At 46.3% G+C, this 16,321-nt stretch overlaps 2 protein-coding genes across 13 annotated transcripts in view; both read right to left on the bottom strand.

The window, feature by feature from the left end:
- Positions 1–270: 270 nt before the first annotated feature.
- Positions 271–6,197, bottom strand: UMPS (uridine monophosphate synthetase). Its single transcript, XM_075430896.1, has 6 exons — positions 6,040–6,197; positions 5,563–5,716; positions 3,393–4,061; positions 2,526–2,701; positions 1,863–1,977; positions 271–1,055 (listed from the first exon to the last, which is right to left on the bottom strand). Exons 1-6 carry the CDS (start codon positions 6,172–6,174, stop codon positions 874–876), a joined length of 1,431 nt encoding a protein of 476 aa, XP_075287011.1. The 5' UTR covers positions 6,175–6,197; the 3' UTR covers positions 271–873.
- Positions 6,198–6,842: 645 nt separating this feature from the next.
- KALRN (kalirin RhoGEF kinase) overlaps positions 6,843–16,321 on the bottom strand; it is a 532,117-nt gene continuing 522,638 nt past the window's right edge. For all 12 annotated transcript variants that reach the window (XM_075430793.1, XM_075430796.1, XM_075430795.1 and 9 more), the window contains 3 exons: positions 15,842–16,042; positions 14,778–14,916; positions 6,843–12,475 (listed from right to left, as the gene is read on the bottom strand). In XM_075430793.1, the coding sequence (XP_075286908.1) occupies positions 11,930–12,475; positions 14,778–14,916; positions 15,842–16,042 (886 nt within the window). In that variant the 3' untranslated portion in view covers positions 6,843–11,929. The remainder of the gene's footprint in view (positions 12,476–14,777; positions 14,917–15,841; positions 16,043–16,321) is intronic.

Raw genomic sequence — 16,321 nt, forward strand, 5'->3', positions numbered from 1 at the left:
TTTTTTAGGGTTATTCCATCCTTTCCAATCAAAACCAATCATACAAGATATTTCTACTTCTTATTCATTGAGAAGAGTGGAAAGTAGTTCCTGGAGTCTTCCAGCTAGTCACAACAAGTCAATAAAGTACATTTGTTTTTCATTAGAGGAGTCAACAGCTCCACTATAATCAAGTACGCACACAACAACTAGTTGCTCTGACAAATTCTTTGTGTCTCCTGTAAACAGAATCACGAGTAATTTCTGCAGTCATGAACACACGAGAAACTGTTTTCAGAACCCCAGTATTCTAAAAAGTCTATTTCACGCTGCAACAGAAGGAAGACTTACAGATCCAGTGAAAGTTAAACAGTAGCAAAAAAAGTATTTATTAAACAACACATTATTCGGTTTCACAGTGTGGGATTAAGACTCATACCTGCTCCTTGGCAACAGCAGAGCTGAGTAACCCTGTGAGAGTGGGGCAGCAGGTCAGGTCTGCAGGTGAAGCTTATTAAGAACAGCAAAACACTGCTTCCACAGCCAGAAGGAATTTGAGGGTGGGGAAAAGAAACAAAAGCAACAACAGGCAACCAAATACCCTTGGAGTGTTTCGTGCAACATTTTTCAGCAGAGATAAGCTATTAAGGCTAAAAACCAGGCATGAAGTTTTGGTTTCATATATTCAAATACTAAAAAACCAACCATGACATGTACAACTCGATCTGTGTGTGTGCAATTAAAAATAATTTAGTAACAGATTTTTCTCTCTAAGGGCAGTTTTCTACTGGCGGAAGTGTCTATGTATTTATCTGGAAGTCTGAGTATTTAACAAAGTGTGATGATGACTGCAGCTCCATCAGCTTTGCTCATTATCAGGAAAGGGGCCTGCTTTCAGTCTTCCGCACAAACACCGAGTCTGCTTACGTAGCTCTCCCAAGCTGCCTTCCTGTACTTCTCTGCTTCTTGAAGACGGTCTGAAGCTGACAAGATGCCACGTCCCACAATAATGATGTCTGAACCTTTTTTGCTAATAACTTCCCTGGGGCTTAGGTACTTCTGTCCAAGGCTGTCACCTGAAATAGAGACACCATTTTTTTTTCATTTATACAAAATTGTATCCACTAAAAACCTTCAAAGAGGTGCTGGAGCAGAGCACAGCTATGCGGTTCAAGCTCTCGCCCTAACAATCCACAGACCCAACTAGAACCATCTACAGCTAACAATCCCCAACCTATTACACAGATTAAATAATGAAAAAGGAGGGTGTGCTCTGACAAATTTGCTGTTTACATGGCTACAGTTACTCCACGAAGAACCATCAGGATTACTGAAATAAGCCTTAGCCTTCTGAGAACAGGCAAACCCCCCTACACATTCAAGTAAAAGGCTGAGATTTCACTTCAGGTTGCATAAGAACTAAGTATTGCAGAGAAAGACATCTCCCCTGCCTGGACCAGTGATAACCTGTTTAGTCAGCAGAAGACTTCCAATTCATTGATACTGATGTAAATGCAGTATCAACACTGTTACAGTTAGACTTCTCTATTTGTTAAAGCCTTTTTTCCTACTCCTACTGAGAAGCTGTACATTAACTTAACACCTATCTGAAGAACTTCACATGTTTAAGGACTGTGCTTTATGGTAACTGCAGACCTCAGCACAAGATCTAACAAAGCTGCGTAGGTTGCTGGTTGCCTTTCAGAGCTCCCAGGAAAGGGGTCAGTGTACCCAGAAATACAGAAGGCAGCCCATAATGGCAAACACAGACTCCTCACAGCAGAGAATCAGCAACTAAACCCTCTTCAGAAGTCACTTTTTCACTAAAGGCTAGATCATTTACTGTATTTACAAATGGACTATAAGTATTTCAGAAGAGTTACCTCCAGCTTGCAGCTGCACCCCTGGAGTTAAGTGAAGAAATTCTGGTTTATTACTAACTCTAGATCCAGATATGAATCCGAAAACAAAATCCGAGTTGTCTTCAGCCATCTGCACCTGAAGAAGATCAGTAAATGGTTACAAGTGACATATCTAAAATTAGGCTTGACAGGCAATCTGTTTCTGATCCACCCGCTGACATATTAAGCTGAGCAAGGCAGGGGTACAAAACACACGGGTTAACAATTCTTGCTTTACCAATATAAAGTCACTCAGACCTGACCCACCCCTCACTGATCTTGCTGTTCTTGCAGCCAGGAACATGAATGTTATGTTTCTTTATGTTATAATACAACGAATGACTCAAACTTATGTCTTTTAAGTAATAAATTTCTAATAACGGGGGAACAGCAAGCTTGGCATGTTTACCAGAATTCACAGTGTGAACTCCAGCCACCCTACACCACCAGCCTACAGCTGCAACCTTCAAACACCACGCTGTCACATGCCTGAGTCTCCACAGGACAAAAAAAAAAAAAAAAAAAAAAAAAAAATCTGTAACAGAGCTGGAGAGACCTTCGGAAGTGCAAATATTGGAAGCATACAAAACCTCCCCCTCACAACACTTTACAACCTTCTCACCCGAAACAAGACCGCCTACTTACTGCAGCTTTTGTGTATTCACCCGTTGCAAGTGACCCCTGGGAACTCATCTCAGCAATGAGAAGACAGCCGCGCTGGAGAGGAAGCCCTGCTTCCTTCAGCCCTTTCACAACTCCGGAGCCTGGAACCACGTGGGCATTAACGAAGTCTGCCCAGGATGCGATTCTGAACACACCACCTGAGAACACGGGTAAGAAAACACAGGCAAAGCGTCATTAGAAATGCGTTACACAGGAATGCGAGTTAAACCAAACAAGCTGCATGGAGCATCATTCACATTTTAAAAGGCGGTTTTACTACTGAGGCTTGACAGTTACAAGTTAAGTCTCATCAGACAGTCCTGACAGCTAACCACAAAGTGTAACCTCACAGTTTTACTTTTCACAAAGACTTCTTAGCATCTCGCCTTTAATATTCATTGAGGCATTTATGGTAACTCAAAAATCCCCTGTCACAGGTGCTACCTTTCAATACAGTATGCAGATTATACGGGACGTATGGATCAGAAAAAAATGGTTCTACAGTTGCAGATTCAGTATCGAATGAAAGCCGTAATGAGCACACCAGCATGCAATAGCAGGCTGCCTTAAGAAGCCACGCTGCGTTTTCTCACGGCAAACAACTACTCAGAAGTACTTACTGAGCACAACCACAGATTCATAAAAAGGTTTAGGGTGGAAGTGACCTCCGGAGGTCACACCCTCTCAGCGGGGTTAACTTCAAAGCTAGATCAGGCTGCTCAGGGCCTTGTCCCCTTGAGTCTTCCCCAAGGCTGGAGATTCCACAATCTCTCCTGGCAACCTGTGCCAGCACTGCAATTACACACACTGGCAGCAAAGTTACAGTACACCAAGGCTGATGATAATCACCTTCATATTGATGTTTCACTGTGTTTCCAATGTCTGCAAACTTCCTGTCTTCAAAAATCAAGAATTCGTGTCGATCTGCGAGTGTTCTCAACTCCTTTACTACCTCCTGGGTGAAATCATTCAGGATGTCGATATGAGTCTTCAGGATGCAAATGCTGGGGCCCAGGATAGCAGCTACCTGCAGCAGCTCTTCGGAGCTGGTGACATCAGCAGAAAGGCACAAGTTCGTTTGCTTCTTTTCCATGAGCACGAGAAGCCTGGCCGCAGTAGGATGGACCCCCGGCAGCTCAGCACGAGCGCTGAAGCTCAGCTCTTTATGTTGACTCTTCACAGGAGTGAGGCCATTCTGAGTCACTGGCTCAAAGACACTTTCCTGAATGAATTTCTTCACCTTTTCAACCACCTCGGCAGCCACTTCTCCCTGCTGCTGGAGAATCTCCAACACCCCCGACAACGTGCACACAGAGTGCAGGCGAATTCCACGTTCTGCTAACCTGGCCTTCCCGCCCTGCTCCCTGTCCAACAGCACTACGGCATCCGTCACTTTTAATCCTTCCTTCTCAAGAACCTCCGCAGTTTCCAGTACACTAGAGCCACTTGTTACCACATCTTCAATGATCAAGCACGTTTCCCCTGGATTAATGGCGCCTTCTACCAGCCGCTTAGTACCTTAAAAACAAAAGGCAAACACTCCACTAAAATCAAGGAAGTTTAAAAGACCCCCAAAAACCCTGAAGTATCAAAACATTAATTGCTGTTCTAATGTAAAGATCGTATTTGTTCCACATAAAAGCATTCACTGCAGCCATACCCTGAAGTCCAATGGAACTGGAATGGCAGAGAAGAGGAATTTCACATCCACTGTCAGTACGGAGAAGCAATCTGTTCAGTTATTACCCGATACCAGTTATCGCAGTTCTTACCACAGCCCAGTCACTGACCTGTAATTCAATTCACATAGACTGCTGCTTCTCCAAGTTAATAAAATACTTCAAGTGTCCAGAAGTTATGTTCCATTAACAAAACTGAGACATTGTTAACTGCACAAATTTAAATCTTTGGATAAGATGACTACAAAAGTTTATTATTGCTACGAAATGAGTGCTCAGAATTACAAAAGTATTTTCCCTGGTTATTTAAAGTATCTTTAAAGCAGCAGTTATTGGCACTCTTCAGCACCTTTCCTATTTTCCACAGGCATTATTCAGTGCTTAATCTGCCTGTTAGAACAATTAGGAGTAAAGCCCCAAATGCCTCTGCCCTGACCAACAACAGGCACATGCTGGTGAAAGGCCTCCTAGGGGGCAACAACAAAGGACACCCAGCTCTCCCCGGGAGCAGCCAGCAGCCCAGAGAACAAGTGAACGTTTTTGCAATCCGTGTGACACCGGAAACCTTGTGCCAGGCAGTTAATTGCTGTCACAACTGACTTGTCCTTCACAAGAAGTAACAGCAAATGTTTTCATGCCTGGCACACTGACATCTAGTTTTGACAAGCATACTTTTTAATTAAACACTGTTGGAAGTGTATAGCTCTTCTCACGTACAGAAATGTAGTCACTACAGCATGTTAAAGCTTCAGTCTTCTCTCCCCCTTCCTTTATCAAATAAATGGTTCATTGGGTAGAGAGCTGCTTGTCACCTGGTCCAACCTGCCCACTGACTACAGGACTATAGGACACGAAAGAAAAAGGGCTTTGAGACCTAAATGAAGAAGGGACTAGAAAGGTTCCACTTGGAGTAAATATGCAAAAAGTTCTGTTTGGGGGTGAAATGTGGCACTGGTTTCAGCATATGAGAGAAACCGAGTTACAGATCTGGGCTTCTGGAAGAGGCCAGTAACCCAGAACCACAGTAATGGTGCCAAAGAAAAAAGACACTGATGAAAAAACACACCCCCACCCCCAATTACAAAGAAACAAACCCCTCATGCCCACCCCCCTCGAGCCTCCAAACCTACTACAGCAGGATTCAAGCTGCAGCCTAGTCAGCAGGCAGCTGGGAGAGCCTGACCAGGACAGGGTGCTGTGGGAGGTACGTTTCAGGGGGAAAAAGGGCTGCTTTTGACTGGAACGGAGGTGCTGCACGTTGCAAAAGAAACACAAATACGCAAAGTCACTTCCCAAGCAACACAACCAGCGGACACAAAATGTTGATTTGAAGGTTTTACCATAGTCTTTCGCTTCCTTCCTCCGTATAAGCATTGGAATCCGATGTTCTGAGCAGATAATGGTGGCCAGCGGCAGCGCCGTGTAGGGAACGCCGCACACGCAGTCGTACCGGAGACCGGCATCTCTGGCTGTCTCATACAGAAGGCCCGCGACCTCCAAAGCAAAACCAACCATTCTTGAAGAGTCAGACTGGCGGGAACCCGGCCAAACAAACTCATCGCCACGGGACGCGACGCAGACGCACGCAGGCCTCCCTCCGCTACGCGACCTGACAGCCGCGGTCCCTGCCGCGGGCGGCCCCGGCCCACGCGTGTCCCCAGCCGGCCCCTGGCCAGTCGGCCCCGCGGAGGGCCCTGAGGGGAGGCCCCGGCCCCGCTCCCTCCAGCCCAGCCCGCGGCCGCTCTCCACCGAGAGGCACCGACAGACCGGCGGTCTCCCGGCCCGGCCCGGCCCCTCGCCCCCCCCGGGCCCCTCACCTGGCGGAGGAGCAGCGGGCGGGAGACGAGGCCGCGCAAGTCGATGTAGACGGGGGAGGCCCGGCCGCTCTTCAGCACGAAGTCGCCGAAGCGCAGGGCGCCCGCCTCGCGCAGCGTCGCCGCCACAGCCGCCATGCCGCCGCGCGCCGCCCCCGCGCCGCGAGATGACGGCGCGGGGCGGGTCCTCGTGAGGGGAGCCGCTGTCACGTGAGGGGAGGCAGGGCAACTTGAGGGGTCGCGGTGGCCCCTGAGGGGAGCCGGTGTTGGGTGCTCCCCAGCCCCTGCGGGCCCGATCCCCGCGGCCCCGCGCCCTCCCATCCCCCGCCAGCTCCCCAGGGCGCCGGGGCCTCCCCGCAGAGCCCTCCCCGGCCCCGGCCCCGCAGGGCAGGGGAGCCCGCCGCGGGCGGTGCGGGGCCCGGCGCGCAGGGGGGGCCTTCGGGGCCTGCCCCGCTCCCTCTCGGGCAGCGCCCGGCTCCGCGGGGAAGCGGAAAGCCCCTTGCTTGGCGCTTGGGCTGTCGGGGTGACTCCCAGGCGGCTGGCCGGGGCTGTCGGGGTGTCTGAGGCGGCTGGCCGGGGCTGTCGGGGTGACTCCGAGGTGGCTGGCTGGCCCCCGGGGTGCGGTACGTGAGGCCAGGCGCTGGCTGGGGCCATAGGCCCTTGGGCTGGTTTCCTGGGAACGTCCCTCCGAAAAAGATGAGCTGGGTAAAGCGGTCGGCGAGCTCTGAGACTTGAAGGCCCCGGAAGGCTCGCCGTATGGGTGAAACGAGACTGAGCCGGTCTTCTCTGAACAGTTGTATTTAATCAAAAAAGCCCAGAAACTGAGTCATGAGTATACTCTATTTATAGGAATGCAAGGACACAAGATGTACAGTTTGAAGCTACATCTGTCGATGATCGTATATACTGCAGTACAGTCATAATAACGTGGGACAGCAAGTAATCACCTCACAACAGCACACATGAGTGGTTAAACTTACAAAGGAAATATTTACAAACTTACCTTTACAAAACAACATTGTGTGCATACAAAACGAAATTTGCAATGAAACTGAAGATACATTTAAGGCAGACCAGCAATACACTGAAATAATTAAGGCTGTGGAATTACTTTGCACCTTGAAAATGCTGAGCTGTTAGCAATACTGTTTCTTTTTTCCTCCTTCGGTTGACTGTTGCAAAGATTGAAAAGCATCAGTATATTCCAACTGTTTGCTCTCCTCTCAATGAGTAAGTCTGAGATTTAATTATTATTTTTTTTTGCTCTTTCTGTTGCATTTGCCTTCCAAAAGTTATTAGCAAATTGACCTCAGTGGCAGAACAACGCCGGACAGTTTGGTAGAAAGAGAATTAAAAGCACCAGCATCAGAAGTTGGACATGAAGGTGAGATATGGCTTGAGGAGAGAAGATGTTGGTTTTTCACTAGCTTCATAATAAAGACTACAGTTACAGCGAATACTGAGCATCCCGATGCTATGGTAACACTCACCACTATACAGATCCCAGAACGAGAGTTCATCACTTGATGGCAGTGCGCAGTCAGCCTAGTAAAATGGGATTTTATTTTATTTGCTTGGGAAAGCACCATTTTCTGATGGGACATGAAAGGATGAGCTGGAAAATAAATCCAAGCCCTGTGTTAGAGGAGAATCTACCTCTGCAGTGAAAGGAACAGAAACAAAACCAGGTGGTTAGCTGCTGTGTGCGCTAATTTTATCTGTTACACCTTTGTACATACAGACTGGCCTTTACATCTGTATCTGAAGTTTATATTATCTCAGGCCACTTGGTGCAGTCCCCTCATTTCAAGGGTATTAAAATATGGTTACATACAGTCAGGTCATAATGTGCGGTTCTGCATTTAGGCTTTATTCACGGTATTTGTAACAAAGGCCTAATAGCATCGACAGCAACGCTAATGAACTCCACTGAAGCCACAGAACTTGTACAGGTCAGTTGTGGGCAAAGACTTTGTCTCAGCATTAACTTAGTTTGACGGTAAAATGCTTCTAAAGATAAATGTTACTGAAAAAAATAGTCATTTAAAATAAAAGGGCAGTAAGACTAAACAAGACTTGTTGGTACAAGTAGGAAGAGAGAAATTTTGCAAATTTTAAAGCTTGGATTGCTTTAAAATATTGAAGTCTAAAACGTTGGGCTGGCTGTGTGTCATCCCTGTAGTAAGATGCGTAGGGAGCTTGGCAGCTGGGTGGAGAGGTGGGGATCTCCCACAAACAGGGCAGCAAGTGCTTGGGACGCCTGATGGGAGCTGGCAGCGTTGCACACGCAGTCACATTTCCTATTCGATGGCTAAGAGTGAAACGGCCTGGCCTGGCTGCTCCAAGCGGAGCAGAGAGAGAGGTGAATTAGTTTCTCGTGTCCACGCGCACCCATTAAACATGCCTAAATAACGGGCGCCGCGTGGCAGCGTGCCCTCTGGCCTCTGTTTGACTGGCACCCTTGCTGCTGCCTTCCTGCAGGCCTGCCGCTCAGCCTGGAGCTGGGGAATGCTCGGAGCGAGCGTACCTCAATGTCAGCGCAGGGTCAGAGCACCGTGAGGATGCCTGGAGGTGGTGGCTGTGTGCGGAGTGCCGCTCTGCGCCCAGCTTGTGCTGCTCCATTGCTGGCATTACTGTTGGTCTTTCCAGCTGCTGGAGAAGCTAGAGGGTGCAGCTACCATCACACCTTCGCTCTGCTGTCTTGGGAATACCCTGAGTGGTAAAGCTGCGGGCTGAAAGCTTCCCCTTGGAGTCAGCTGCTCTCTGGGGAGCTTTGTAAAGGCCTAACAGAGCTTTATGGGAAACTGTGTTTCCCCGTGTTTGTTACAGGCAGTATTTCATGCACAAAAACATTCAGTAGTTGCTGAATGCTGCGAAGGGTTTGGCAGTGGTGCGAAGGGGTTGGCTGTGGTGCTTCTCACTCAGTGGGCTCACTCCAGGCCTACTTACTCAGCTCTGTAATCTCTTTACAACAGAGTTACAGGACCTGTTGGATCTGCAGGGAGGCCACAGGTTGGCTAAAAAAGACCTTAAGAGAGCAAGGTCAGAATACTTCGTCTGTATTTATCATACGGCAGCATTTCATGTCAACCTGATATTATTCAGGCAAAAGAAATATTTGATTTAAAATGCAAGAATCGTTGATAATCACAAATATATCTGGAAGTACTAACAGGTTCGAGTTTTCTTGAATGTGCTGTAAGAAGAGCGGTGCCCAGGAAGGGGAGATCTCTGACATGGATATGGAAAAAGCAGAGCCATAAAGGAAAGCAACCTCATAACATTCAAAAAAAATCTTCAGAATTCAGCACCTCCAGCTCTCCCTCAAAGAGGAATGGCTGCTGCTGCAGTCTGACGTACGAATGCTGGAGGCAGGAAAATAAAATGATAAATAACGTCAGATTTCATGTGATACATGAGAATTTGTTTGTATTAACACCAAGCAGAAAGACTGTGGCTTAGACTGTACCCGCAGGCCTAATAAAAGCTGTCGGTTTTATAAACCACACTTCCATAAACAATTTTTAAGGGCAGCGCAATCACAGCACAGAGAGCCAGCTTTGACAAATAGGAAGAAGTACAAACAGTCCTGTAGTGAGGAAGTACCTGAGGCTGGTGCTAATTAAAGACACCCCTTGATGACTGCTGTTTGAAGATGTTTTGGCTGTTGAGAAATCACATGCTTGCTCAGGATGAGAGTCTGGTCTTTGTCTAAGGGGTGCTGCTGGATTGCTTAGGAAATTAGCTGCTGCACTGCAGAGGGAAACTGGGACAGGTTCTCGCTGATCCAGAAGGTTTAGCCTTCTGTGAGCGCTGTCTCTTTCAAGCCTTTCCACAACTTCCCCCTGTATTAGATCTCTCTCCATCAGCCACACAGCCTCCTACACTGCTTCCAACTCTGCGCAGGCAGCCGGGCTCACCCTTCTGACTGTGGCTCCTTGACCTCAAGGTCTGTTCTTATATCGCGTGCATGTGGGGCTGAACATTTTTTTTTTTTTTGCTGTGCCTCCTTTCTTCTGACCACTCCAGCATACTGATGGAGCAAGCACAAAGAGAAGGGCCAGGTGTCCTACCTACCATGAAACTGAGCTTGGAGGTGGATCAAAAAAAGGCTAGCAGAGCCCTGAGCGTTTAACAGCACTTGCAGAGTTATCTCCACCACATGCTGGCAGACAGCTTTTGCTCCTGCAGATACATTGCAGGCTCACAGTGCAGTTACTTGAATGGTGAATTAAATTGACTCTTGCCCTTACAAGAAAGTCTGTACTGAGCACACGCGGTCAGATCAAGCCCTTTTCCTTAGGAAAACCTTTGGTAACAACTGACATTTCCCCTTAGAGGCACAGCAATGGCACTCAGCACCGAGACAAAGCCCTCGCACGCCTGGGGAAAAAAAAAATACTCTTTGATCGCCACCCTGTGAGGCTATAGAGTTTTATGGTGTGGCAGCAGGATGGGGAAGCCCCAGCTGGGGAGGTGTTTCCCCTCCCAGTCTCACTGCTAGAGAGGAAGATTTGGCCAGCCTACGAACTGCTGATTTGTCACTGCGGACTCCCTGCACTGGTTATACTTAAGGCCGGCTCCGTCACTGTAACATCAATATGATGATGTTGCAACTTGGCTTGCAAGAGAGAAATGTTTTAATTGTGAATATTTTTTATTTTATTACAAATTAAGGTTTGGACATAAAAAATACCCTCACGTATGCTTTGGTGATGGGGTGCTAACGGCGGCTGAGAGATATTTACAAATTTGGAAATTAAACAAATGACATACTTTATAACACTGAAAACGATTTTCAAGCTATAAGCAAATGGATGAACTCACCACTCCTACTGCACTCTGAAAGGCTTAGATGGACTTTGGGCCAAGCAATTCTGAAGCTAGGAATGGAACAGGATCCTTTATATATATATCTATATATATGATACAATATATGTATACTGAAAACCTGTGATAGAAAAAATTGTCTTCGTCGTCATCATGTAGTTTACAGATACTGCAAAAATTGGACACAGCCTTTTCTCAATGCACAGGTTTTGCAAAAGATTTCTGTACAGTGTTTATAAAATGCTTTTAAAAAACCCATCGTAGTTCCATTGTGCTTAGTCAAAACCAGCTGTATGCTCCAATGAATTCATTGCCTTAATCGTAGCTCCAGAAGGTCCTGCATGTTGAGTTGACACAGCAGAAAGCCCAAGGGTTGACGGGGGGTTTTGATCCGAGCACTACCACACAACGAGAGTGTATCTATGTCAGCCACGCCACCATGGAAGCTGATCCAGTGGAGACTGGGGCCTGATCTTGCATGTCCTACGCAGGCAGAGTCCCCACTGAAATCATGGCAGACCTGGGCATACGGGGCATGCAAAATCCGACTGTTAACCTGGAGCAGGTGTGCAATGATTTCAGTAAAAACTGGCTGCAGTCCAGTTCTGCAGTACATGCTAAGGTCAGCCTAGTCTCGCTCCCCCCCCACTATCCTAATCCGAATCTCTCATACATTTTGAAATCAGTTCAGCAAGATCAAGAGGATTTTCTATAAGGCTGCCTCACAAAGATTAAGGCTACTGCAATTTTGGCTCTCGTTTCCAGTTGGTGTTTGCTTCCCGCAGTCCTTTTCTGGCGGTGGATGTGACGATGCCATGTGTCCCAGGAGCAGCCCACCGAGGGAAGCGAGCAGGTGCCTGCTGCCGTTACCCCTTTTGCTTTGGTCCTGAGGAACTGGGCAGGTCCTGCCACCTCTGCAATGATTTGTACCGTGCAGCTGGGGAAGCCGCGTGAAATGCAAACGCTGGATACAGGACTATATACAGACAGATGTGCTCTGTGCCTGCTCGCTCCCTGCGCCTTGCCTCAGGACCGGCAGTGTAGCACCCCAGGGATGGAGCTGTTACGTGCCTGGGTTCAGCCGGCTCATCAGGAAACTCTTGACGCTGGGGACTGGGTGCACATCGTACTGGTGCCTGCGGCGCTCGATGAAGGAAGCCAAGCGGGAGGTATCCAGTGGGATCTTCGAATAGCTGCCGTTGTGTGGTTGCAGCCATGGATGCTGTAAACAAGTGGCTGCTGTTGGCCTTCTCCTGAAATCTTCCTGGAGGATAACGTTGATGAAATCCCTGGCAGCATGGCTCACGTCGGAGAAGTATTCAGGTGGGAAGCTGAAATCTACCCTGCACACATTGATACAAGTCTCCTCTTTGCTTTCATCCAGGAATGGAGAGACACCACTTAACATGACGTAGGTGAGAACCCCAATGCTCCAGATATCCGTGCTGAGGGAGACAGGAAGGCCTTGGATAACTTCAGGAGCTGCAAACTCTGGGTTTCCGAGGAGGTGGTGGACGTGGTAATGACCTGTGATCTGAACTGCATCTTCTAAATCAATGATCTTGACACGAGGTACCGGGATCCTTAAATCAATGAGCAGATTTTCTGGCTGTTGAAAAGATAATAACAAAAACTTAATTATATTTTTGTGTAGATTTCATTCTAGATAAGCCTCTATCTAAATATTTAGCTTTGCTTTTAGGTTTAATAGCCAACCAAAACTCACATTTAATCAGATGTGGGAGGTACAAATCAGGAGAGGGAATGACAAGGAACCAGCTCAGCTGCTCTTTACACTACTGTAAATTCGAATCAATGCTGAAGTTGCAATGACAACAGCTTCATTTTGCACTAGGGCAATACAGTGGAATTTTGCACATTGCCTCAAATATTCACAGTTTATTTTCCCAAACTAATCTCTACAGATTAAGAGCACTGACAGATTTTTTAATTTTTATAAGACTTGTGTATGTCTGATCAGTTGATTTACATTCCATTTGTTTACATGACAACTAGCTACATAAATGTGCATAACTCATAGCAGAAATGTTCTTCCTGAAGTAAATGTTCAACTTTGCTCCCACTACCACATCTCCTGGGAGGGACTCTGGTGCGTGCCATTACTGCTGCTGTCAGTTGACATGGATGGCGCTGCCAGTGTTCCCTTATAAACACCAGGACACAATCAAGCCTTCCAAGCCAGAGTGTAGTTATATTTCATCTCAGTTGTTTTTTACCAGTTTTACCAACTCTTGCAGTATTTAATATCTCTCTCAGTGGGAGATGCCGAGCATTCCATATACAGTCCTCTCTGGGGAATTAACATGGATTTTGCTTCCTTTGTTGGAATGATGGAGATGATTTCTGAATTTATTTCTTGCACCCTCTCTAGACTCACTATTCTGTTCTATAGGCTCTCATCCTCATGCATATTTTACTGCTGCCTCATGGATATATATATAAAGCAGAGTTCACTACACTGCTGTTCCAGTCTCTCCGCTTGCTCTTCTCTTGTGCAGTCTGCATCGACAAAATCAGCAAGTTCTTGAGCAGGATCTTGGGACAAGACAGTCCATGGCTAGGTCTGCTGTCACTACCAGTGCATCTCCTGCTTTCCACCTAGCAACAGAGGTGCTTTATTTGTTCAGGAGAACTGTAAATAGGTCACAGAAAATTGGCTCCCCACCTTGTTTCTGGGAATATCTTATGATCAAACAGATAATTCAGTGCAGTTTCTTACCTCCAAGTGATACCTATTTTTTGACAGGTCCTATAAATACAGCAGAAAATACAAACAGTCTTACTGAAAGAAACCAAGGTGATTTAGCCTTTTGGGACTAATGCTCACATAAGGTACTGTACAAAAGGAAACTTGTTTTTATAGTGGTACTAGGCAGCAGAAGACTAAAAGCATCACTTCATCTGACATGCCTGAGGGTTGGAGAGTTGAGAAGAGAGCTAGGTTGTCCACTGTACAAGAAAGTTAAATTAGTCTCTCATTCTCCATTTTTAATTGGCATTTAAGCCTGAAAAAAACTATGGATTATCTGATACCCCTGGCAACCTGAATCAATGCTGCAGATTACAAAACTGAAAACACTTGATCATAACTTCAATCGCTAATTCTGTGTCATCCAAGATAACTGGGCTGTTGGTGAGGACAGCAGCACAATGCCGAATCCAGGACAGTACAGTGCCTCCTGCCATGTGTACTGACAAAAGGAGGGACGAGCTGTGCTAATCGAACTGAGCGTGACATTAGAGACTGCCTGAATTTCTTCTCCACAATGTAGCTTGTTCTTCCTCCGAACCTCTCCCTGGGTGCATTTCCCACCCCGTTCCCCTCTCAGGCTCTCCAGCAGGATGCAGCATGCTGCTTTGCTTTGTTCCTGCCAGCCCTCCCCGCCTCCTTCTCCCCTGCACCCCTGCTCCCCTTGCTGTGGGCTCTCCAGGGCACTGCTGCAGATGCGAGGGAGACACGTGCTCCTCTTGGCCTGCCCAGAGCTGCCTGGGCACAAGCCAGCTCTGCTCAGGAGGCTTGGCAGCTAAGTTGGTGCAGGTATGAGCCCAGATCATACCCTGTGGATTTATCTTATAATTCCCCTTCAGTCAGGTGCTAGTGACATCTCACTCTTGTCTCAGATGTCCTCCTTATCCTTCATTAAATCCAGAAAGCCCTTGAGAACAAACCAGTGAATCAAGGAAATAAGTGCATTTCTTGTCTGAAGGAAGAAAAAGACCTTGCGCTGCAGGTCAGTAAGTCCTTTTCTGGTCAATAGGTCTGAGAGATGGTGCTTGTCCATTTAGGATCAGCTCTTTGGGGTACAGACTGCACCTCCTGCCTGTCTGCACAGCTGGGAACTTTCTGTACCAGGGCACCGAATAATATTATTGTTCTCTTTTCTTCTTACCTTTACGTCTAAGTGAGCTACTCTGCAATTGTGAAGATACTGCAAGGCTTCCATTGTGTCTCTTATATAGAAAGCGACTTTTTCCTCCATAAGTTCATCATGGTTCATTAGATAATCTAAGAGACGACCGTCATCCATCCTGCAAAGAAATCAAACCCTGCACGTGAAATATCACATGGTATCTCTAGGAACAGTTAATATTTGAAAACAAAATTGCAATGGAAACTTCGTGACCTAAAAATGAAGGAAACTAAAATGCAAGATCTGATGAGTATTTAATGGTATCTCAGGATACTGCAGGCCATGAAGTGGTAGAATGATTAATCCTGAACTGTTATCTCCAGTCCTTGAAAAGTTTAGCAACAGTCTCAAAGTAAACTCATTTGCTTAAGGATGGATTCAATAGACGGAGGCAATTCCTTTGAAAACAGATCCTCTTAATTAGTTGGATTCATCTATTTATTTATAGAGTTGGTCGCATAATGCAGCAAAAAAAATCACTGACATTTTCAGCTGGTAATATGTTGTGTGGGAAAACTAACCCAATAAATGTTTTCCACCTAGTTTTATTTATCTGTATAAACAAACAAGCAAATAGCCCAAATATACTTTGTTGGATATACTGTAACAAAGAATCATTTTGGATCTTGGTTGCTATTTCTCCTGACAGAGGCAAGCATAGTTGCTACTCAGCTTTTTTCACCAGGAGGTATTAGAAGAATGTAGGCTTCATTCTAGCTGAAACACATTTACTCGAATATAAAAAGTGGACAAAAGCGTCCGAATAAATCTGATGCTGTTCAATGGGACAAACTAACTGCTGATACAATTACTCAAGCTTCACCGGAGCAGAAAGCAGTATTATTTGTCCTCTGAATCTTATTTACTGTAAAGAAAAGGCAGTGGGAGCTCTGCAGAAAATGGCTATTGCATTTGACTTCACAGTCAATAAAAAACAGATGACAAAGTCTTTGCCCTGCTGAAGTCAGGGTGAGTTTTGTCCTTGGCTTTAGCAGGGCTATGATCCCTACCCAGAGAGTTGAATTCAAGCTCCACATACTTACAGTTCCAAAACTAGGATGTAAGAAGTAGGAGACTCATAGGTATCGTGGATAGTGATGTACTGAGGATGCTGTAAGTGCTGTAACAAAGCTGCTTCATGTGCTGCCTGCTCTTTCTTTTTCATTTTTTTACTAATGAATTTTACAGCAACGTCTTTCCGGGTGGCTTTATGAATGCATTTCTTTACTATGGAGAATCGTCCCCTGAAAAAATAAAAAGAATAATGAAGGAGCCTCATGAATAAATCACTCTTGGTTTTCAGTGCAATAGCAGACTGATTTTCAAAGTGTTATTTTGATTTGAGACATTAATATTTCACAAGGCATCAGACTTAACTAGTTGTTCATAACCTTTTCCAACAAAGAGCCTCCGTCTCTTACCCTGGGTGGAGAGAGGCTTTGGGGATTAGCAAACACTGAGAGCAAACAGTGTCACTTTGCTTTGTGCAGCCATACTGATGTCCTCTAACAATCTCCCCTGGG

Source organism: Opisthocomus hoazin, chromosome 9 (assembly GCF_030867145.1).
Source record: "Opisthocomus hoazin isolate bOpiHoa1 chromosome 9, bOpiHoa1.hap1, whole genome shotgun sequence".
Lineage (NCBI taxonomy): Eukaryota > Metazoa > Chordata > Aves > Opisthocomiformes > Opisthocomidae > Opisthocomus > Opisthocomus hoazin.